General features: G+C 69.0%; 1 protein-coding gene across 1 annotated transcript; it reads left to right on the plus strand.

The window, feature by feature from the left end:
• Positions 1-219: 219 nt before the first annotated feature.
• Positions 220-19,681, plus strand: PYGM (glycogen phosphorylase, muscle associated). Its single transcript, XM_075059237.1, has 20 exons — positions 220-559; positions 2,404-2,505; positions 2,891-2,969; positions 3,615-3,718; positions 4,105-4,236; positions 4,610-4,721; positions 5,135-5,217; positions 5,804-5,947; positions 6,891-6,983; positions 7,531-7,677; positions 8,396-8,559; positions 9,967-10,081; positions 10,707-10,808; positions 11,783-11,930; positions 12,046-12,104; positions 13,012-13,153; positions 15,052-15,259; positions 17,400-17,534; positions 18,429-18,495; positions 18,944-19,681. The coding sequence occupies exons 1-20, from the start codon at positions 317-319 to the stop codon at positions 19,094-19,096; spliced, it is 2,532 nt and encodes an 843-aa protein (XP_074915338.1). The 5' UTR covers positions 220-316; the 3' UTR covers positions 19,097-19,681.
• The last annotated feature ends 366 nt before the right edge of the window (positions 19,682-20,047 follow it).

Raw genomic sequence — 20,047 nt, forward strand, 5'->3', positions numbered from 1 at the left:
TAATGAACGAGGCGCCGCCCCGCCCCCCAGGGGGCGCCGCAAGCCCGCGTAGGGCGAAGCCCCGCCCGCTCCTGAATAATAAAAGCGACGGGGTTGTCCCTCGGCGGGCGGGGCGTGTCTCCCCGCAAGCGCCGCCCGCTCATGAATAATGAAGGAGAGGGGCTCTCATAGCCCCCGGGGCTCGGCCGCCGCCGCCTCCAGCCCCCCGGCCCCCCCCCGGTTCGCCGGCTCCGAGGCGCTCCGTGTCCCCCCCACCCCCCGGGCCCTCTATCGTGCGTGGACACCCCCCCCCCCACCCACACACATCCCCGGCACCATGTCGCGACCCCTGAGCGACCAGGAGCGGCGGCGGCAGATCAGCGTGCGGGGGCTGGCGGGGGCCGAGAACGTGTCGGAGCTGAAGCGGAGCTTTAACCGGCACCTCCACTTCACGCTGGTCAAGGACCGCAACGTGGCCACCCCACGCGACTACTACCAGGCGCTGGCCCACGCCGTGCGCGACCACCTGGTGGGGCGCTGGCTGCGCACCCAGCAGTACTACTACGAGAAGGACCCCAAGGTGGGGACGGGGGGGGGGGGGGGGCTGAGGGGGTCCCGGGGGCTGCTGGCTGCGCACCCAGCAGTACTGCTGTGAGGACCCCAGTGGGGGTCTTGGGGGTCTTCTGGGGGTCCCGGGGGCTGCTGGCTGCGCACCCAGCAGTACTGCTGTGAGGACCCCAGTGGGGGTCCTGGGGGGGGTCCTGGGGGTCTTCTGGGGGTCCCGGGGGCTGCTGGCTGCGCACCCAGCAGTACTGCTGTGAGGACCCCAGTGGGGGTCCTGGGGGGGGGCTGAGGGGGTCCTGGGGGTCTTCTGGGGGTCCCGGGGGCTGCTGGCTGCGCACCCAGCAGTACTGCTGTGAGGACCCCAGTGGGGGTGCTGGGGGGGGGTTAGGGGGTCCTGGGGGTCTTCTGGGGGTCCCGGGGGCTGCTGGCTGCGCACCCAGCAGTGCTGCTGTGAGGACCCCAGTGGGGGTCCTGGGGGGGGCTGAGGGGGTCCTGGGGGTCTTCTGGGGGCCCCGGGGGCTGCTGGCTGCGCACCCAGCAGTACTGCTGTGAGGAACCCAAAGGTGGATCGGGGGGGGGGTCCTGGGGGGGTCCTGGGGGATAAGAAGGACGTTGAGGGGGGTCCCAGGGGTTGCTGGCTGCGCACCCAGCAGTATTGCTGTGAGGACCCCAGTGGGGGTGCTGGGGGGGGGGTTAGGGGGTCCTGGGGGTCTTCTGGGGCTGCTGGCTGCGCACCCAGCAGTATTGCTGTGAGGACCCCAGTGGGGGTCCTGGGGGGGCTGAGGGGGTCCCGGGGGCTGCTGGCTGTGCACCCAGCAGTACTGCTGTGAGGACCCCAGTGGGGGTCCTGGGGGGGGGCTGAGGGGGTCCTGGGGGTCTTCTGGGGGTCCCAGGGGCTGCTGGCTGCGCACCCAGCAGTACTGCTATGAGGAACCCAAAGGTGGATCGGGGGGGGGGGTCCTGGGGGGGTCCTGGGGGATAAGAAGGACGTTAAGGGGGGTCCCGGGGGATGAGAAGGACACCAAGGGGGGTCCCGGGGGTCCCAGGGGTTGCTGGCTGCGCACCCAGCAGTACTGCTATGAGGACCCCAGTGGGGGTCCTGGGGGGGGGGGCTGAGGGGGTCCTGGGGGTCCCGGGGGCTGCTGGCTGCGCACCCAGCAGTATTACTACAAGAAGGACCCCAAGAATCCGGGGGGGGGGGTTCCTGGGGGTCGCAGGGGTTGCTGGCTGCATACCCAGCAGTACTGCTATGAGGACCCCAAGGTGGATCGGGGGGGGGGGGGTCCTGGGGGTCCCGGGGGCTGCTGGCTGCGCACCCAGCAGTATTACTACAAGAAGGACCCCAGGGTGGGTCCTGGGGGGGGGGCTGAGGTCACTGGGGCAGCTGGGGACACTGGAGGTTGCTGACCCCACACCCCACAGTGTGTGACCCCCCACAGGGGGGGTCCTGGGGGTCCCTGAGGCAGAATTGAGCTCGGGGGGGTGGGGGGTCCTGGGACATGGGGGGGGGCACGGGGACTGGGAGGAGGCGGGGGGGGCTATGGGGGGGTCAGGGGTGCAAGTCAGGGGGGTCACAGGAGGGTCATGGGGGGGCAGGTCTGGGATCTTGGGGGTGCAGGTTTGGGGGGGTCACAGGAGGGTCTGGGCCACCCCCCCACCCCCCCCCCAAATGTGGGACAGTTAAATTTAACCTGACCTTTGTCGCTGACCCGCTGCCATTTAATCCAGACACCGGATAGCGGCGGGGGGGGCGGTGGGGCCGGGGGGGGTGTGGGGTGTGTGTGTGTTCCAGAGGGGGGTCCCTGTGGCCGTGGGGGGGGTCTCTGACCCCCTCGTGTCGTGTCCCCCCCCCCCCCCCAGCGGATCTATTACCTGTCGCTGGAGTTTTACATGGGGCGGACGCTGCAGAACACGATGGTGAACCTGGGGCTGCAGAACAGCTGCGACGAGGCCGTGTACCAGGTCCGGGGGGGGGACACGGGGGGGGGACACACACGGGGCTGGGGGGGGCACGGAGGGGACAAGCAGGGGGAAACGGGGGGAGCGTGGGGGGGATGAGTGAGGGGACAAGGAGGAGAACATTGGGGGGATGGGGGGGGGATGGTGGGGATGGGGGGGGGCACGGGGGGGGGATGTGGGGAGGATGAGCAGAGGGATGTGAGGGAGACCGGGGGGGGCACATTGGGGGGGGGGATGCAGAGGGGGACACAGCATAGCAGGGACGGGCAGGGGGATGCGGGGTCATTCTGGGTGATGGGGGGGGGGGGGGAGCAGCGGGACAGACCTGGGGGGGGGGCAGGTTTTGGGGTCCCCCCTGACCCCCTGTGTCGTGTCCCCCCCCCCCCAGCTGGGGCTGGACATGGAGGAGCTGCAGGAGATCGAGGAGGACGCCGGGCTGGGCAACGGGGGCCTGGGGCGCCTGGCAGGTGGGGGGCACGGGGGGGGGCCCTGGGGGTGCTGAGGGGGGGGCCCTGGGGGTGCTGAGGGGGTGTGTCAGGGTGCTGAGGGGGGGGGGTCGAGGTGCTGGCGGGTGCTGGGGGGGGGTCCTGGGTGCATGCGCAGCGCCCCCCAGCTCTGCCTGGGGGTCCCTTGGGGGTCTCGACGTCCCCCCCCAGCTCCCCATAGTCCCCAATTCCCGCCCCCCCCTTGTCACCCCCGTGTCCCCAGCATCGCTCCTCTGGCCTAAGACCCCTCTTCCCCCCCCCCCCCCCAAGCCCCCCGGGGTCCCCCCTGTCCCCAGCACGGTCCCTGTTCCCTCCGTGTCCCCAGGGACGACCCCCCCCCCAGTCCCCAGGATGCCCCTGGCCCCTCTCAGTCCTGGGGTGTCCCCGGTCCCTGTTGCCCCCCCCCGGTCCCCGGGATGTCCCTCGCCCCCGTGACATCCCCGGGATGCTCCTGGCCCCCATTTGCCCCCCCCCCAGTCCCTTGGATGTCCGTGGTCCCCCGTGTCCCCCCCAATCCCCACGACGTCCCTGCGATGCTCCTGGTCCCCGTTGTCCCCCCACCCCCGGGATGTCCCCGTTGTGTGTGTGTGTGTCCCCCCCAACCCCGGTGCCCCCCCCCGTCCCCAGCCTGTTTTCTGGACTCGATGGCCACGCTGGGTCTGGCCGCCTACGGCTACGGCATCCGCTACGAGTTCGGCATCTTCAACCAGAAGATTTCGGGGGGCTGGCAGGTGACGGCGGGGGGGGGTCCTGAGCATCTTGGGGGGGGGGAGGTGAATAGGGTAGGGGGTCCTGGGGGGCCCTGGGAAGGTCCTGGGGGGGGGGTCTTAGAGAGAAGATGAGGTGTACAGGGGTCCTGGGGAGGTTCTGGGGCGTCTTGGGGGGGCAGATGAGGGGGCGTCGGGGTCCTGGGGGGGGGGGTCCCAGGGAGCAAACGGTGGGCACGGGGGGGGGGCCCTGGGAAAGACCTGGGGGGGGGTCTCAGGGAGAAGATGAGAGATCTAGGGCTTGGGGGGGGGGGGTCCAGGAGGGGGCCCAGGGGGTCTTGGGCAGCAGATGAGGGAGCACAGGGGGGTGGGTGACCCTGGGGGGGGTCCCAGCTGTGCCCCCCCCCCAGGTGGAAGAGGCGGACGACTGGCTGCGCTACGGGAACCCCTGGGAGAAGGCGCGCCCCGAGTACACCATCCCCGTCCACTTCTACGGGCGCGTCGACCACAGCCCCCAGGGCGCCAAGTGGCTCGACACCCAGGTGGGCGTGCGAGGGGCGTGCGAGGGCGTGCGAGGGTGTGGGGGGGGGCGCGCAGGGGCACGTAAGGGCGCGCCGGGCCGTGCGAGAGCACGCCGGGGCACGCAAGGGCGCGGGGAGGCGTGCGAGGGCACGTGTGCGAGAGTGCGCCGGGGCGTGCGAGGGCGTGCGAGAGCGCGCGAGGGTGCAGGGAGGCGCGCGAGAGCGTGCGAGGGCGCGGGGTGCTGGTGCGAGGCTGCCCTCGCACGCGTACGCCGGCCTTGGGACGGAGCGCGCGAGGGGCGGGTGGGCGCCGCCGGCCTGGGGCGGGGGGGGGGTTGCGCGGGCGGGTGCCGGCCTTGCACGCGCGTGTGCGAGGCCCCGCCGCGTGCCGCAGGTGGTGCTGGCGCTGCCCTACGACACGCCGGTGCCCGGGTACCGCAACAACACGGTCAACACGATGCGGCTCTGGTCGGCCCGCGCCCCCAACGAGTTCAACCTCAAGGACTGTGAGCGCCCCCCCAAATACCCCCCCTGTACCCCCAAAACCGCAGCCCCGGGACCCCCAAATGCCCCCTTAGGGCCTCCTGCACCCCAAACCCCCCCTGCACCCCCAAATACTCCCCCCTGGGACCCCCAAAACCCCTCTGCATCGCCCAAACGTTCTCAGGATCCTTAACCATCCCCCTAGGGCTCCCCCCGCACCCCCAAATACCCCCCCCAGACTCCCAATACCTCCCTATGCCCCCCCCCATGCACCCTCAAACACCCCCCAGGGTCCCCCTGCACCCCCAAATACCCCCTTTATGCCCCCAAATACCCCCCTAGAGCAACGATGCACCCCTAAACCCCTCCTGGGACCCCTCTAAATCCCTCCTAGGGCCCCCCCGCCCCCCTGACCCCCCCCCCCCCATCTCCCCAGTCAACGTCGGGGGCTACATCCAGGCTGTGCTGGACCGAAACCTGGCAGAGAACATCTCCCGCGTCCTGTACCCCAACGACAACGTGAGGGGGGGCTGGGACCCCCAGGGGACACTGGGGGGGGGCAATGGGGTGCCTGGGTGCAGGGGGTCCCTGTGACACCGTGGGGCTGGGGTCCCACGGCCGGGGGGCTGGGGGCTGGGGTCACGGTGGGTTGGGGACCACGGTGGCTCGGGGGTCTGGTGTGATGGTGGGTTGGGGGTCTGGTGGGGGGGGGGTCCTGTGTTATTGTGGGTCTGGGGTTCCAGTGGGTCGGGGGTCCCCACGTCCCCGTGGGTTGGGGTCCCTGTGGGTCAGGGGGGTCCTGCGTCCCTGTGGGTCAAGGATCCGGTGTCGCGGTGGGTTGGGGGTCTGGGGTGGGTGGGGGGGTCCTATGTCATCATGGGTCTGGGGTTCCCGTGGGTCGGGGGTCCAGCGTGAGTGTGGGTCGGGGGTCCCCACGTCCCCGTGGGTTGGGGTCCCTGTGGGTCAAGGGCCTGGTGTCGCGGTGGGTCGGGGGTCCCCGTGTCACCCTGGCTCACGGTTCCCTGCGTCACGGTGGGTCCGGGGTCCCCGTGGTTGTTTGGGGGGGGGGGGTGTCCCGGCGTGACGGTGGCTCGGGGGTCCGCAGTTCTTCGAGGGGAAGGAGCTGCGGCTGAAGCAGGAGTACTTCGTGGTGGCGGCCACGCTGCACGACATCATCCGGCGCTTCAAGTCCGCCAAGTTCGGCAGCCGCGACCCCGTGCGCACCGCCTTCGACACCTTCCCCGACAAGGTGACGCCCCCGTCCCCAGCGCGTCCCCCCCGCGCCGCGTCCCCCCGTCACGTCGCTGCGCCGTGTTGTCTCCCCAAACCACGTCCCCAAACCACGTCCCAGCGCTCAGCTGCGTCCCCGTGTCACGTTCGTGTCCTGTGCCGTGTCCCCGTGCCGTGTCCCCATCCCGTGTCCCCGTACCGTGTCCCCGTGCCGTGTCCCTGTGCCATGTCCCTGTGCCGTGTCCCCATCCCGTGTCCCTGTGCCGTGTCCCTCTGCCGTGTCCCTCTGCCCTGTCCCCATCCCATGTCCCTGTGCTGTGTCCCAGTGCCGTGTCCCCATCCCGTGTCCCCGTGCTGTGTTCCCGTGCCATGTCCCCATCCTGTGTCCCCATCCCGTGTCCCTGTGCTGTGTCCCCATCCTATGTCCCCGTGCCGTGTCCCTGTGCCGTGTCCCCGTGCCGTGTCCCCATCCCGTGTCTCTGTGCCATGTCCCCGTGCCATGTCCCTGTGCCGTGTCCCCATGCCATGTCCCCATCCCATGTTCCCATGCCATGTCCCCATCCCGTGTCCCCATCCTGTGTCCCCATCCCGTGTCCCTGTGCTGTGTCCCCATCCCATGTCCCTGTGCTGTGTCCCAGTGCCGTGTCCCCATCCTGTGTCCCCATCCCGTGTCCCTGTGCCGTGTCCCCATCCTATGTCCCCATGCCACGTCCCTGTGCCATGTCCCCGTGCCATGTCCCCATGCCATGTCCCCATGCCGTGTCCCCGTGCTGTGTCCCTGTGCCATGTCCCTGTGCCGTGTCCCCATCCTGTATCCCCATCCCATGTTCCCGTGCCATGTCCCCATCCCGTGTCACTGTGCTGTGTCCCTATCCCGTGTCCCCATCCCGTGTCCTCGTCCTGCGTCCCCGTGCCGTGTCCCTGTGCCGTGTCCCCGTGCGAGCGGTGTGTCCCCCCCCCAGGTGGCCATCCAGCTCAACGACACCCACCCCTCCCTGGCCATCCCCGAGCTGATGCGGATCCTGGTGGACGAGGAGCAGCTCACCTGGGACAAGGTGGGACACGGAGGGGGGGGACGCAGAGCGGGGACCCCATGGGCAGGGGGTCCCCTAAGGCCACGGGTCTCCCGGGGTCTGGTTTTGCCCAGGGAGGGGGTGCTGTGGGGCAGGAGGACCCCCAGATGGGGGGTGCCATGGGGCAGGGGCTCCCCTAGGGAGGGGGTGCTGTGGGGCAGGAGGACCCCCAGATGGGGGGTGCCATGGGGCAGGGGCTCCCCTAGGGAGGGGGTGCTGTGGGGCAGGAGGACCCCCAGATGGGGGGTGCCATGGGGCAGGGGCTCCCCTAGGGAGGGGGTGCTGTGGGGCAGGAGGACCCCCAGATGGGGGGTGCCATGGGGCAGGGGCTCCCCTAGGGAGGGGGTGCTGTGGGGCAGGAGGACCCCCAGATGGGGGGTGCCATGGGGCAGGGGCTCCCCTAGGGAGGGGATGCTGTAGGGATGGGGCTCCCCAGACCCGGCCACCACCGGGACGGGGTGTCCGCAGGCCGGAGCGCCGTGGGTCCAGGGCGCTATGGGGCAGCCCCCCAAGTGCGGTGTCCCCCCAGGCGTGGGAGGTGACGGTGCGGACCTGCGCGTACACCAACCACACGGTGCTGCCCGAGGCGCTGGAGCGATGGCCCGTCCACCTGCTCGAAGCGCTGCTGCCCCGGCACCTCGAGATCATCTACGAGATCAACCAGCGCTTCCTCGACGTGCGTGTCCCCCGTGGGTGGGGGGAGATGGGGGGGGGGGGGGCGTGGGGCCAGGGTGGCGGGGTCCTCGGGGGGCGGATAGGGGGAGTGGGGTACGGGGACCCCTGGGTCCTGCGGGGTGGATGGGTGCCTGGGGGGGGGGCACTTGGGGGGCAGAGGGGTCCCAGGCACCTGGGTCCCCATGGGGGGGTGGATGGGACCGGGGGAGGGGCACTTGGGGGGCAGAGGGGTCCCGGACACCTGGGTCCCCTTGGGGGGGTGGATGGGTCCCTGGGGGGGGGCACTTGGGGGGCAGAGGGGTCCCGGGCACCTGGGTCCCTGTGGGGGGCGGATGGGACCGGGGGGGGGCACTTGGGGGGCAGAGGGGTCCTGGACACCTGGGTCCCTGGGGGGGGGGCACTTGGGGGGCAGAGGGGTCCCAGGCACCTGGGTCCCCATGGGGGGGTGGATGGGACCGGGGGAGGGGCACTTGGGGGGCAGAGGGGTCCTGGACACCTGGGTCCCCGTGGGGGGTGGATGGGACCCTGGGGGGGCACTTGGCGGGGAGAGGGGTCCCGGGCACCTGGGTCCCCGTGGGGCTGCCATGGGTGGGGTGGTTCCCCCAGACACGTGGGTCCTTGGGTGGTGAAGGGGTCCCTGGAGGGCGGGGGGCAATGGGGGGCAGGTGGGTCCCGGATGCCTGGGTGCCCCCCCCCCGGACGCCCGCGTCCCCCCGCAGCGGGTCTACGCCAGCTTCCCCGGGGACCACGATCGGCTGCGGCGGATGTCGCTGGTGGAGGAAGGCGCCGTCAAGCGCATCAACATGGCGCATCTCTGCATCGTGGGCTCCCACGCCGTCAACGGCGTCGCCCGCATCCACTCCGACATCCTCAAGAACAGCGTGTAGGGGCCCCCCCCGCGGCCCCCCGTCCCTCCGTCCGTCCGTCCATCCCCGCCGCGGCTCTCTGTCTTCTCCCCGTGTCACTCCGGCTCCGTCCCTTGTCCCCATCCTCATCCCTGTCCCGTCTCTGTCCCCATCCCCATCGCTGTGGGTCCCCGTGGGTCCCCGTGGCTGTGGGTCACTGTCCCCGTGGGTCCCCATCCCCATCGCTGTGGGTCCCTGTCGCTGTGGGTCCCCATCCCCGTGGGTCCCCATCCCCATCCCTGTGGGTCCCTGTCGCTGTGGGTCTCTATTGCTGTGGATCCCCATCCCCGTGGGTCTCCATCCCCATCCCTGTGTGTCCCTATTGCTGTGGGTCCCGTTGCTGAGTCCCTGTGGGTCCCTGTCTCCATCGCTGTGGGTCCCTGTGGGTCCCCACGGCTGTGGGTCCCTATTGCTGTGGGTCTCCATCCCCATGGGTCCCCGTCCCCATCACTGTGGGTCCCTGTTGCCGTGGGTCCCCATCCCTGTGGGTCCCCGTGGCCGTGGGTCCCTATTGCTGTGGGTCCCCATGGGTGCCTATGGCCGCGGGTCCCCATCCCTGTGGGTCCCGTTGCTGAGTCCCTGTGGGTCCCCGTCCCCATCACTGTGGGTCCCTGTGGGCCCCCATGGTGGTGGGTCCCTGTGGGTCCCCACGGCTGTGGGTCCCTATTGCTGTGGGTCTCCGTCCTCATGGGTCCCCGTCCCCATCACTGTGGGTCCCTGTTGCCGTGGGTCCCCATCCCTGTGGGTCCCCGTGGCCGTGGGTCCCTATTGCTGTGGGTCTCCGTCCTCGTGGGTCCCCGTCCCATCGCTGTGGGTCCCTGTGGGCCCCCATGGTGGTGGGTCCCTGTGGGTCCCCATGGCCGTGGGTCCCTATTGCTGTGGGTCCCTGTCCCCATCACTGTGGGTCCCTGTTGCCATGGGTCCCCATCCCTGTGGGTCTCCGTGGCCGTGGGTCCCTATTGCTGTGGGTCCCCATCCCCGTGGGTCCTGTTGTTGTGAGTCCCCGTGGGTCCCCATCCCCATCTCTGTGGGGTCCCTGTCCCCATGGTCCCCATGGCCGTGGGTCCCTATTGCTGTGGGTCTCCATCCCCATCGCTGTGGGTCCCCATCCCCGTGGGTCCTGTCGCTGTGAGTCCCCGTGGGTCCCCGTCCCCATCGCTGTGGGTCCCCGTCCCCGTGGGTCCCTGTGGCCGTGGGTCCCTATTGCTGTGGGTCTCCATCCCCGAGGGTCCCCATTGCTGTGGGTCCCCGTCCCCGTGGGTCCCCATGGTGGTGGGTCCCTGTGGGTCCCCACGGCCATGGGTCCCTGTGGGTTCCCACCCCCCCCACGGCGGTGGGTGGCCGTGGGTGCCCCCCACCCCACACGGGTGCATCCCCCGGGGCAGGTTCAAGGATTTCTACGAGCTGGAACCCCACAAGTTCCAGAACAAAACCAACGGGATCACGCCCCGGCGCTGGCTGCTGCTCTGCAACCCGGGGCTGGCCGAGGTCATCGCCCAGGTGGGGGCGGGACGGGGGGTCCCATGGGGTCCCTGGGGGGGCTGGGGGGGACCCTGAGGGTCCTCTGCCATTCCTGGGGTGCTACGGGGTTCCCCTGGGGTGCTATAGAGGGGTCCCTGGGGGGGCTAGGGGCGTCCCGGAGGGTCCTCTGAGGGTCCCCTGGGGGGCTGGGGGGGGTCCTGGGGTGCTATGGGGGGGTCCCTAGAGGGTTACAGGGGTCCCTGAGGGTCCCCTGGGGGGCTGGGGGGGTCCTGGGGTGCTATGGGGGGGTCCCTAGAGGGTTACAGGGGTCCCTGAGGGTCCCCTGGGGGGGGGTCTGGGGTGCTATGGGGGGGTCCCTAGAGGGTTACAGGGGTCCCTGAGGGTCCCCTGGGGGGGGGTCTGGGGTGCTATGGGGGGGTCCCTAGAGGGTTACAGGGGTCCCTGAGGGTCCCCTGGGGGGCTGGGGGGGGCCTGGGGTGCTATGGGGGGGTCCCTAGAGGGTTACAGGGGTCCCTGAGGGTCCCCTGGGGGGCTGCGTGGGGTCCGTGGGGTGCTCGGTGGGGGGGGGCATGGGGGTCAGTGGGGTGCTGTTGGGTGCCGTGGGGGTGGGTGCCCCATGTCCCCCCCTTCGCCCCCCCCCCAGCGCATCGGGGAGGATTTCGTGGCCGACCTGGACCAGCTCCAGAAGCTCCGCAGCTTCGTGGATGACGAGAGCTTCATCCGCGACGTGGCCAAGGTCAAGCAGGTACTGGGGGGGGCACGGGGGGGGGGGGGCACGGGGGGCTGGGGGGGCCGGGCCGCTGCGGGGACATCAAGGGCTGCAGGATACGGGGGGTGATGGGGGGGGCAATGGGGGTCCCTGGGGGGTTATGGGGTCCCTGGAAGGGGTATGGGGGGTCCCAGAGAGGTTATGGGGGTCCCTCGGGGGGGGCTTATGGAGTCAAGGGTTGACTTACGGGGGTCTCTGGGGCACAGAGAGGGTCCCTGGGTACTTGCGGGGGGGGTCTCTGGGGGATTTAGGGGATCCCTGGGGGGCTTACGGGTTCTGGGGGGGGGCTTCGGGGGTCCCTGGGAACTTACAGGGGATCCCTGGGGGGGCTTAAGGGTTCTGGGGGGGCTTCAGGGGTCCCTGGGGCACTTCGAGGGTCCCTGAGAATTTACGGGGGGGTCTCTGGGGGACCCCTGGGGGGCTTATGGGTTCCGGGGGGGCTTCAGGGATCCCTGGGAACTTACAGGGGGTCTCTGGGGGACTTAGGGGATCCCTGGGGGGGGGGGCTTAAGGGTTCCGGGGGGGCTTCAGGGGTCCCTGAGAACTTACAGGGGGTCTCTGGGGGACTTAGGGGATCCCTGGGGGGGGCTTAAGGGTTCTGGGGGGGGGGCTTCGGGGGTCCCTGGGAACTTACAGGGGATCCCTGGGGGGGCTTAAGGGTTCTGGGGGGGCTTCAGGGGTCCCTGGGGCACTTCGAGGGTCCCTGAGAACTTACAGGGGGGTCTCTGGGGGACCCCTGGGGGGCTTATGGGTTCTGGGGGGGCTTCTGGGGTCCCTGGGGGACTTATGGGGGTTCCAGGAACTGAAAGGGATCCCTGGGGGGCTTACGGGGTCGGGGGTGGGATGTAGGGGTGATGGGGGGACGGGGGATGCTGCAGGGGCACAGGGGAGGTTCTGGGGGGGGGTCCCGGCCGGGTGCCCACCCCTGTGCTCCCCCCCCCCCCCCAAAGGAGAACAAGCTGAAGTTCGCGGCGTTCCTGGAGAAGGAATACGGGGTGCGGGTGAACCCCGCGTCCCTCTTCGACGTCCAGGTGAAGCGGATCCACGAGTACAAGCGGCAGCTGCTCAACTGCCTCCACGTCATCACCCTCTACAACCGTGAGCGGGACCCCCCCCACCTCCAGGGACCCCCCCCCACCCACCCAGGGACCCGGGGGTCCGGGACCCCCCCTCCAGGGCCTCACCCCCTGATTTGGGGTCCCCCCCTCCCCAGGGATCAAGAAGGAACCCAACAAACCCTTCGTGCCCCGAACCGTCATGATCGGGGGCAAGGTGAGGGGCTGGGGGGGGGGGTCTGGGGGGTCCTATGGGGACTTTGGGGGGGCTCATAGGGGTCCCAGGGGGTTCTATGGGGATTTGGGGGGCTCACATGGGGTCTTGGGGGGCTCAGAGGGGAGCCCCGAAGGGTGCCGGGGGGGCCTATAGGGATTTGGGGGACTATGGGGATTTGGGGGGCTCACAGGGGGTCTTGGGGGGCTCATGGGGGGAGCCCCGAGGGGTGCTGGGGGGGGCCTAGAGGGATTTGGGGGACTCCCAGGGGTCCCTGAGGGAATTGGGGGGATCAGGGGGGTCCTGGAGGGATGTGAGGGGGTCCCAGGGACCCTACAGGGACCTGGGGGGGGGGGGGCAGAGAGGTCGTTATGGGGCCTGGGGGGCTCCCAGGGGTCTCTATAGGGACTGGGGGGGGGGGTCAGGGGGGTCCTGGTGACTTTAGGGGGATTGGGGGGGCTCTCGGGTCACCCTGTGGGGGTTTGGGGGGTCCCTTGGTGGTCCCAGGGGTCCCTATAGGGCCTGGGGGGGGTCAGGGGGGTCCTGGTGACCCTAGGGGGATTGGGGGGGCTCTTGGGTCACCCTGTGGGGGTTTGGGGGGTCCCAGGGGTCTCTATAGGGTCTGGGGGGGGGGGTCAGGTGGGTCCTGGTGACTTTAGGGGGATTGGGGGGGCTCTTGGGTCACCCTGTGGGGGTTTGGGGGGTCCCAGGGGTCCCTATAGGGACTGGGGGGGGGGTCAGGGGGGTCCTGGTGATCTTAGGGGGACTGGGGGGGCTCTCGGGTCACCCTGTGGGGGTTTGGGGGCTCCCAGGGGTCTCTATAGGGCCTGGGGGGGGTCAGAGGGCTCCCAGGGGTCCCCTGGGTGGGTGCAGGGGGGTGACCCCCCCCTTTGTGCCCCCCCCCCCCCAGGCAGCCCCCGGGTACCACATGGCCAAGATGATCATCAAGCTGGTGACGTCCATCGGGGACGTGGTCAACCACGACCCGGCCGTGGGCGACCGCCTCAAGGTTCTGTTCCTGGAGAACTACCGCGTCTCCCTGGCCGAGAAGGGTAGGGGGCCCCCAAAACCCCCTGCACCCCAAAACCCACCCGGACCCCCTGAACCACCTCCCCAAACTTCCCCCTGATCCCCCCACACCCCTAAACCGCTTCCTGGAGAACCACCCTTGAGAAGGGTTGGGGTCCCCCAAAACCCCCTGCACCGCAAAACCCACGCGGACCCCCCCAAACCACCACCCCTGCACCCCAAAACCCACCCGGACCCCCCCAAACCACCACCCCTGCACCCCAAAACCCACCTGGACCCCCTGAACCACCACCCCTGCATCCCCAAACCTCCCCCTGACCCCCCCTGCACCCCCAAACCGCTTCCTGGAGAACCACCCTTGAGAAGGGTTGGGGTCCCCCAAAACCCCCCTGCACCCCAAAACCCACCTGGACCCCCCCAAACCACCACCCCTGCACCCCAAAACCCACCCGGACCCCCCAAACCACCTCCCCAAACTTCCCCCTGACCCCCCTGCACCCCCAAACCGCTTCCTGGAGAACCACCCTTGAGAAGGGTTGGGGTCCCCCAAAACCGTGGGTACCCCGATATTGCCCCAGACACCCCAGTACCACTCCAGTACAGCCTGGTATTGCCCTGGGAACCCCAGTATTGCTCCATGCATCCCAATATGACTCCAGTACGGCCCTGGGCACCCCAATACTGCCCTGGTACCACCCTGGGCACCCCAATATCACCCTGGGCACCCCAATACCACCCTCATATGGCCCTGGGCACCCCAATACCGCCCTGGTACCACCCTGGGCACCCCAATATCACCCTGGGTGCCCCAATACCACCCTCATACGGCCCTGGGCACCCCAATACCGCCCTGGTATCACTCTGAGCACCCCAATATTGCCCTGGGCACCCCAATACTGCCCTGGTATCACCCTGGGCACCCCAATATCGCCCTGGGCACCCCAATACTGCCCTGGTATCACCCTGGGCACCCCAATATCACCCTGGGCACCCCAATACCACCCTCGTATGGCCCTGGGCACCCCAATTACTGCCCTGGTATCACCCTGGGCACCCCAATATCACCCTGGGCACCCCAATACTGCCCTGGGCACCCCAATACCACTCTCATATGGCCCTGGGCACCCCAATACCGCCCTGGTATCACTCTGAGCACCCCAATATCACCCTGGGCACCCCAATTTTGCCCTGGGCACCCCAATACCACCCTCGTATGGCCCTGGGCACCCCAATTACTGCCCTGGTATCACCCTGGGCACCCCAATATCACCCTGGGCACCCCAATACTGCCCTGGGCACCCCAATACCGCCCTGGTATCACCCTGGGCACCCCAATATCGCCCTGGACACCCCAATACTGCCCTGGGCAGCCCAATACCACCCTGGTATCACCCTGAGCACCCCAATATTGCCCTGGGCACCCCAATACTGCCCTGGTATCACCCTGGGCACCCCAATATCACCCTGGGCACCCCAATACCACCCTCATACAGCCCTGGGCACCCCAATACCACCCTGGTATCACCCTGGGCACCCCAATATCGCCCTGGGCACCCCAATACCACCCTCATATGGCCCTGGGCACCCCAATTACCGCCCTGGTATCACCCTGGGCACCCCAATATCACCCTGGGCACCCCAATACTGCTCTGGGCACCCCAATACCACTCTCATATGGCCCTGGGCACCCCAATACCGCCCTGGTATCACTCTGAGCACCCCAATATCACCCTGGGCACCCCAATACCGCCCTGGTATCACCCTGGGCACCCCAATTTTGCCCTGGGCACCCCAATACCACCCTCGTACGGCCCTGGGCACCCCAATACCGCCCTGGTATCACCCTGGGCACCCCGATATTGCCCTGGGCACCCCGATGCCGCCCCGGGCACCCCGCCGTGACGGCCCCCCCGTCCCGCAGTGATCCCGGCGGCCGACCTGTCGGAGCAGATCTCGACGGCGGGGACGGAGGCCTCGGGGACGGGGAACATGAAGTTCATGCTGAACGGGGCGCTGACCATCGGGACGATGGACGGGGCCAACGTGGAGATGGCGGAGGAGGCGGGCGAGGAGAACCTCTTCATCTTCGGGATGCGGGTGGAGGACGTCGAGGCCCTCGACCGCCAGGGGTGGGTGGCACCGGGGTCGGGGGGGCTGGCACCCCGCTGCGCCCCTACGGGCCCCATCGCTCCCCCCCCCCCATTCGGAGCAGGGACCCTACGGCACCTCGGCGGGGTCGACGGCACCCGTCGAAACCCCGTGGTCACCTGGGACCCCCGTGGTGACCTGGGACCCCCGTGGTGCCCAGGGACCCCCTTGCACCCCAATGGCACCCATGGCACCCCCATGGTAACCAGGGACCCCCATAGCTCCCCACGGCACCCAGGGGTCCTTGTAGCTCCCCACGGCACCCAGGACCCCCCATAGCTCCTTACGGCACCCACGACCCCCTGTGGCACCGCATGGCACTCAGGACCCCCCATAGCTCCCCACGGCACCCAGGGCTCCCTATAGCTCCCAGGACCCCCCCGTGGCTCCCCACGGCACCAAAGACCCCCCCCATGGCATTCCCCAGCACCCACAGACTCCCTATAGCTCCCCATGGCACCCAGGACCCCCCACAGCACCCAGGACCCCCTGTGGCTCCCCACAGCACCAAAGACCCCCCATGGCATTCCCCAGCACCCAGAGTCTCCCTATAGCTCCCCACAGCACCCAGGACCCCCATGGCACCCAGGGCCCCATATAGCTCCCTATGGCACCCAGGACCCCCCATGGCACCCAGGACCCCCCATATCTCCCCATGGCACCCAGGACCCCCCATGGCATCCCATGGCACTCAGGACCCCATATAGCTCCCTATGGCACCCAGGACCCCCCATGGCACCCAGGACCCCATATAGCTCCCTATGGCACCCAGGACCCCCCATGGCACCCAGGACCCCCCATATCTCCCCATGGCACCCAGGACCCCCCATGGCACCCAAGACCCCATATAGCTCCCTATGGCACCCAGGACCCCCCATGGCACCCAGGACCCCCCATATCTCCCCATGGCACCCAGGACCCCCCATGGCATCCCATGGCACTCAGGACCCCATATAGCTCCCTATGGCACCCAGGACCCCCCATGGCACCCAGGGCCCCATATAGCTCCCTATGGCACCCGGGACCCCCTATGGCACCCAGGGCCCCATATAGCTCCCTATGGCACCCAGGACCCCCCATGGTACCCCATGGCACCCAGGGCTTCCCTATAGCTCCCCACAGCACCCAGGGCCCCCCCCCCATAGCTCTCTACGGCACCCAGGACCCCCCATGGCACCCCACGGCACCCAGGACCCCATATAGCTCCCTATGGCACCCAGGACCCCCCATGGCACCCAGGACCCCCCATATCTCCCCATGGCACCCAGGACCCCCCATGGCACCCAAGACCCCATATAGCTCCCTATGGCACCCAGGACCCCCCATGGCACCCAGGACCCCATATAGCTCCCTATGGCACCCAGGACCCCCCATGGCACCCAGGCCCCCCCATATCTCCCCACAGCACCCAGGATGCCCCACGGCATCCCACGGCACCCAGGACCCCCCATATCTCCCCATGGCACCCAGGACCCTCCACGGCATCCCATGGCACCCAGGACCCCCCATGGCATCCCATGGCACTCAGGACCCCATATAGCTCCCTATGGCACCCAGGACCCCCCATGGCACCCAGGACCCCCCATATCTCCCCACAGCACCCAGGACCCCCCATGGCACCCAGGACCCCATGTATCTCCCCATGGCACCCAGGCCCCCCCATATCTCCCCATGGCACCCAGGACGCCCCACGGCATCCCACGGCACCCAGGACCCCATGTATCTCCCCATGGCACCCAGGACCCCCCATGGCACCCCACGGCACCCAGGACCCCATATAGCTCCCCATGGCACCCAGGACCCCCCATGGCACCCCATGGCACCCAGGACCCCATATAGCTCCCTATGGCACCCAGGACCCCCCATGGCACCCCATGGCACCCAGGACCCCCCATATCTCCCCACGGCACCCAGGACCCCCCACGGCATCCCACGGCACCCAGGACCCCCCGTATCTCCCCATGGCACCCAGGACCCCATGTATCTCCCTATGGCACCCAGGACCCCACGTATCTCCCCATGGCACCCAGGACCCCCCCCGGCACCCAGGACCTCCCTACCCCCCCCTTGGCACCCAGGACCCCCCCCTAACCCCCCGTGCCCCCCCGGGGTGCCGTGCAGGTACTGCGCCCACGATTACTACGAGCGGCTGCCGGAGCTGCGCCAGGCGGTGGATCAGCTCAGCAGCGGGTTCTTCAGCCCCCGCCAGCCCGACCTCTTCCGAGACATCGTCAACATGCTCATGAACCACGACAGGTCGGGGGGGGCCTTGGCGGGGGGGGCACACGCCGGGGTCCCCTTTGTGTTTGGGGGTCCCAGCGCCTGGGTCCCCTGGGACGTGGGATGGGGGGTCCCTGAGGTGATGGAGAGCCTGAATTTGGGGGGCTCGGATGCTGGGGTCCCCTTTGTAGTGGGGGGGCCACACGCCTGGGTCCCCTGGGACATGGGGAGGGGGGTCCCTGGGTGATGGAGGGCCTGGAGTCAGGGATGTTGGAGTTGGGGGGGGGCTCAGATGCTGGGGTCCCCTTTGTGGTGGGGGGGCCACACACCTGGGTCCCCTAGGAGGTGGGATGGGGGGTCCCTGGGTGATGGAGGGCCTGGGGTTGGGGGTGTTGGAATTGGGGGGGGGCTCAGATGCTTTGTGGTGGGGGGGCTACACACCTGGGTCCCCTTTGTGGTGGGGAGGGGGGTCCTTGGGTGATGGAGGGCCTGAGTTTGGGGGGCTCGGATGCTGGGGTCCCCTTTGTGGTGGGGGGCTACACGCCTGGGTCCTCTTTGCGGTGGGGGGGCCACGCACCTGGGTCCCCTGGGACGTGGGGAGGGGGGTCCCTGGGTGATGGAGGGCCTGGAGTCAGGGGGGTTGGAGTTGGGGGGGGGCTCAGATGCTGGGGTGCCCTTTGTGGTGGGGGGCTACACGCCTGGGTCCCCTTTGTGGTGGGGGGGGGCCACACGCCTGGGTCCCCTTTGCGGTGGGGGGTCCCAGCGCCTGGGTGCCCTGGGAGGTGGGATGGGGGGTCCGTGGGTGATGGAGGGCCTGGGGTTGGGGGCGTTGGAGTTGGGGGGGACGACTCGGATGCTGGGGTGCCCTTTGTTGTGGGGTGCAGACACCTGGGTCCCCCCTGACCCCCCATATCTGTGCCCCCCCCCCAGGTTTAAGGTGTTTGCGGACTACGAGGCTTACGTCAAGTGCCAGGAGAAAGTCAGCGCTCTCTACAAGGTGGGGACCCCCCCGGAAGGGACCCCCCCCCAAAAGGGACCACCCCCAGAGCCCTTGGAGGGTGGAGGGAGTCTAAGGGGGGTGTCCCCAAAACCTCAGGGAGGTGATGGGGGGGGGTCTTGGGGGGGGGTTGGGACACAGAGTGGTCTCAGAGGGGACAGGAAGATGTAGGAAGGGATGGAGGGGTCCGGGGGGGGTCCCCAAAACCCTGGAGGGCGGCCAGGGGGAACCCCTAGACCCCAAGGAGGAGGTGATGGGGGGTCCGCGGGGGGGTCCCCAAATCTCCATGGGGACAGTTGGGGGGGGGCACAAAGGGGTCCAGAGGGGGCTGGGAGGGGACAGCAGGATGCAGGAGGGGATGAGGGGGGTCCAGGGGGCTCCCCTTGGGGTCTGGGGGGATATTTTGGGGGGTGCGGCCCCCCCTGACCCCACTGTGCCCCCCCCCCAGAACACGCGGGAGTGGACGCAGATGGTGATCCGGAACGTGGCGGCCTCCGGGAAGTTTTCCAGCGACCGGACCATCGCCCAGTACGCCCGGGAGATTTGGGGGGCCGAGCCCACCCGCCACCGCATCCCCGCCCCCGACGAGCCCCGCGAGTAGCCCCCCCCCCAAAAAAAAAAAGCCGGGGTCCCCCCCAAACACCAGGGTCCTCCCCCCCAGACCCCACTATGTACACCCCCCCCCCCCAAATCCCACCCTATACTAATTAGGGTGGGGGTCCCCCTACAACTGGCCTGGGTGCCCCCCCCCCCATGTTGGGGTCCCCACGCACCCTGCTGCGGGTTTTGACACCCCCCCCCCCGAAATCCCACCCTGTAATTGGGGGTCTCGGGGGGGGTCTGTTCACCCCCCCCCCCCAGCACAGCCCGGACACCTGGGTCCCTCGTGGGGGACCCCACCCCATGTTTGGGGCTCATTTGGGTTTTTTTTTTAAAAATAGTAATTTTTAATTTATTGGGGGGAGGCGATCCCTTCTCCCCCCCCCCCCCCCCCGCGGCGGGAACTGGGTGTGGCCCAGTGGCCTTACTGGGAGAACTGGGGTGGGGGGGCTGCTGATGGTGCCCCCCCCCCTCCCAAAATAAAGAAAATAAAGGAAAATAAAGAAAATTAAGGAAAATAAAGAAAATTAAGGAAAATAAAGAAAATTAAGGAAATGAAAGGAATTAAAGAAATTAAGGAAATGAAGTTTTTTCTCTTGTTTGCTTCCCCTGTCCGCCTGGGTCCCCTGGGGGGGGGGGGGGTCAGCAGAGCACCCAGGTGTCCGGGCTCCCCCCACCCCAAATCACCAGCAGCCGGGGGGGGGTGGGGGTGGGGTGCCCCCCCCTCATTAGCAGCTGCTGCTCCTGAGCCCTAATTAGCCCGGATGGGGCCCGGATGCCTGGGGGGGGGGGCAGAAGGTCAGTGGGGAAATTCGGGGGGAGGAAATGTCGCCAAAATTGTGCCCTTGGGGGGGGGGGGACCAGCGGGGGGTCCCGGACGCCTGGGTCCCTTGGGGGGGGGGGGGCTGACGGGGTGGGGGGGGCGGATTTCCGGGGACCCCCCCCAAGGGAC

This window comes from Buteo buteo, chromosome 29, assembly GCF_964188355.1.
Source record: "Buteo buteo chromosome 29, bButBut1.hap1.1, whole genome shotgun sequence".
Lineage (NCBI taxonomy): Eukaryota > Metazoa > Chordata > Aves > Accipitriformes > Accipitridae > Buteo > Buteo buteo.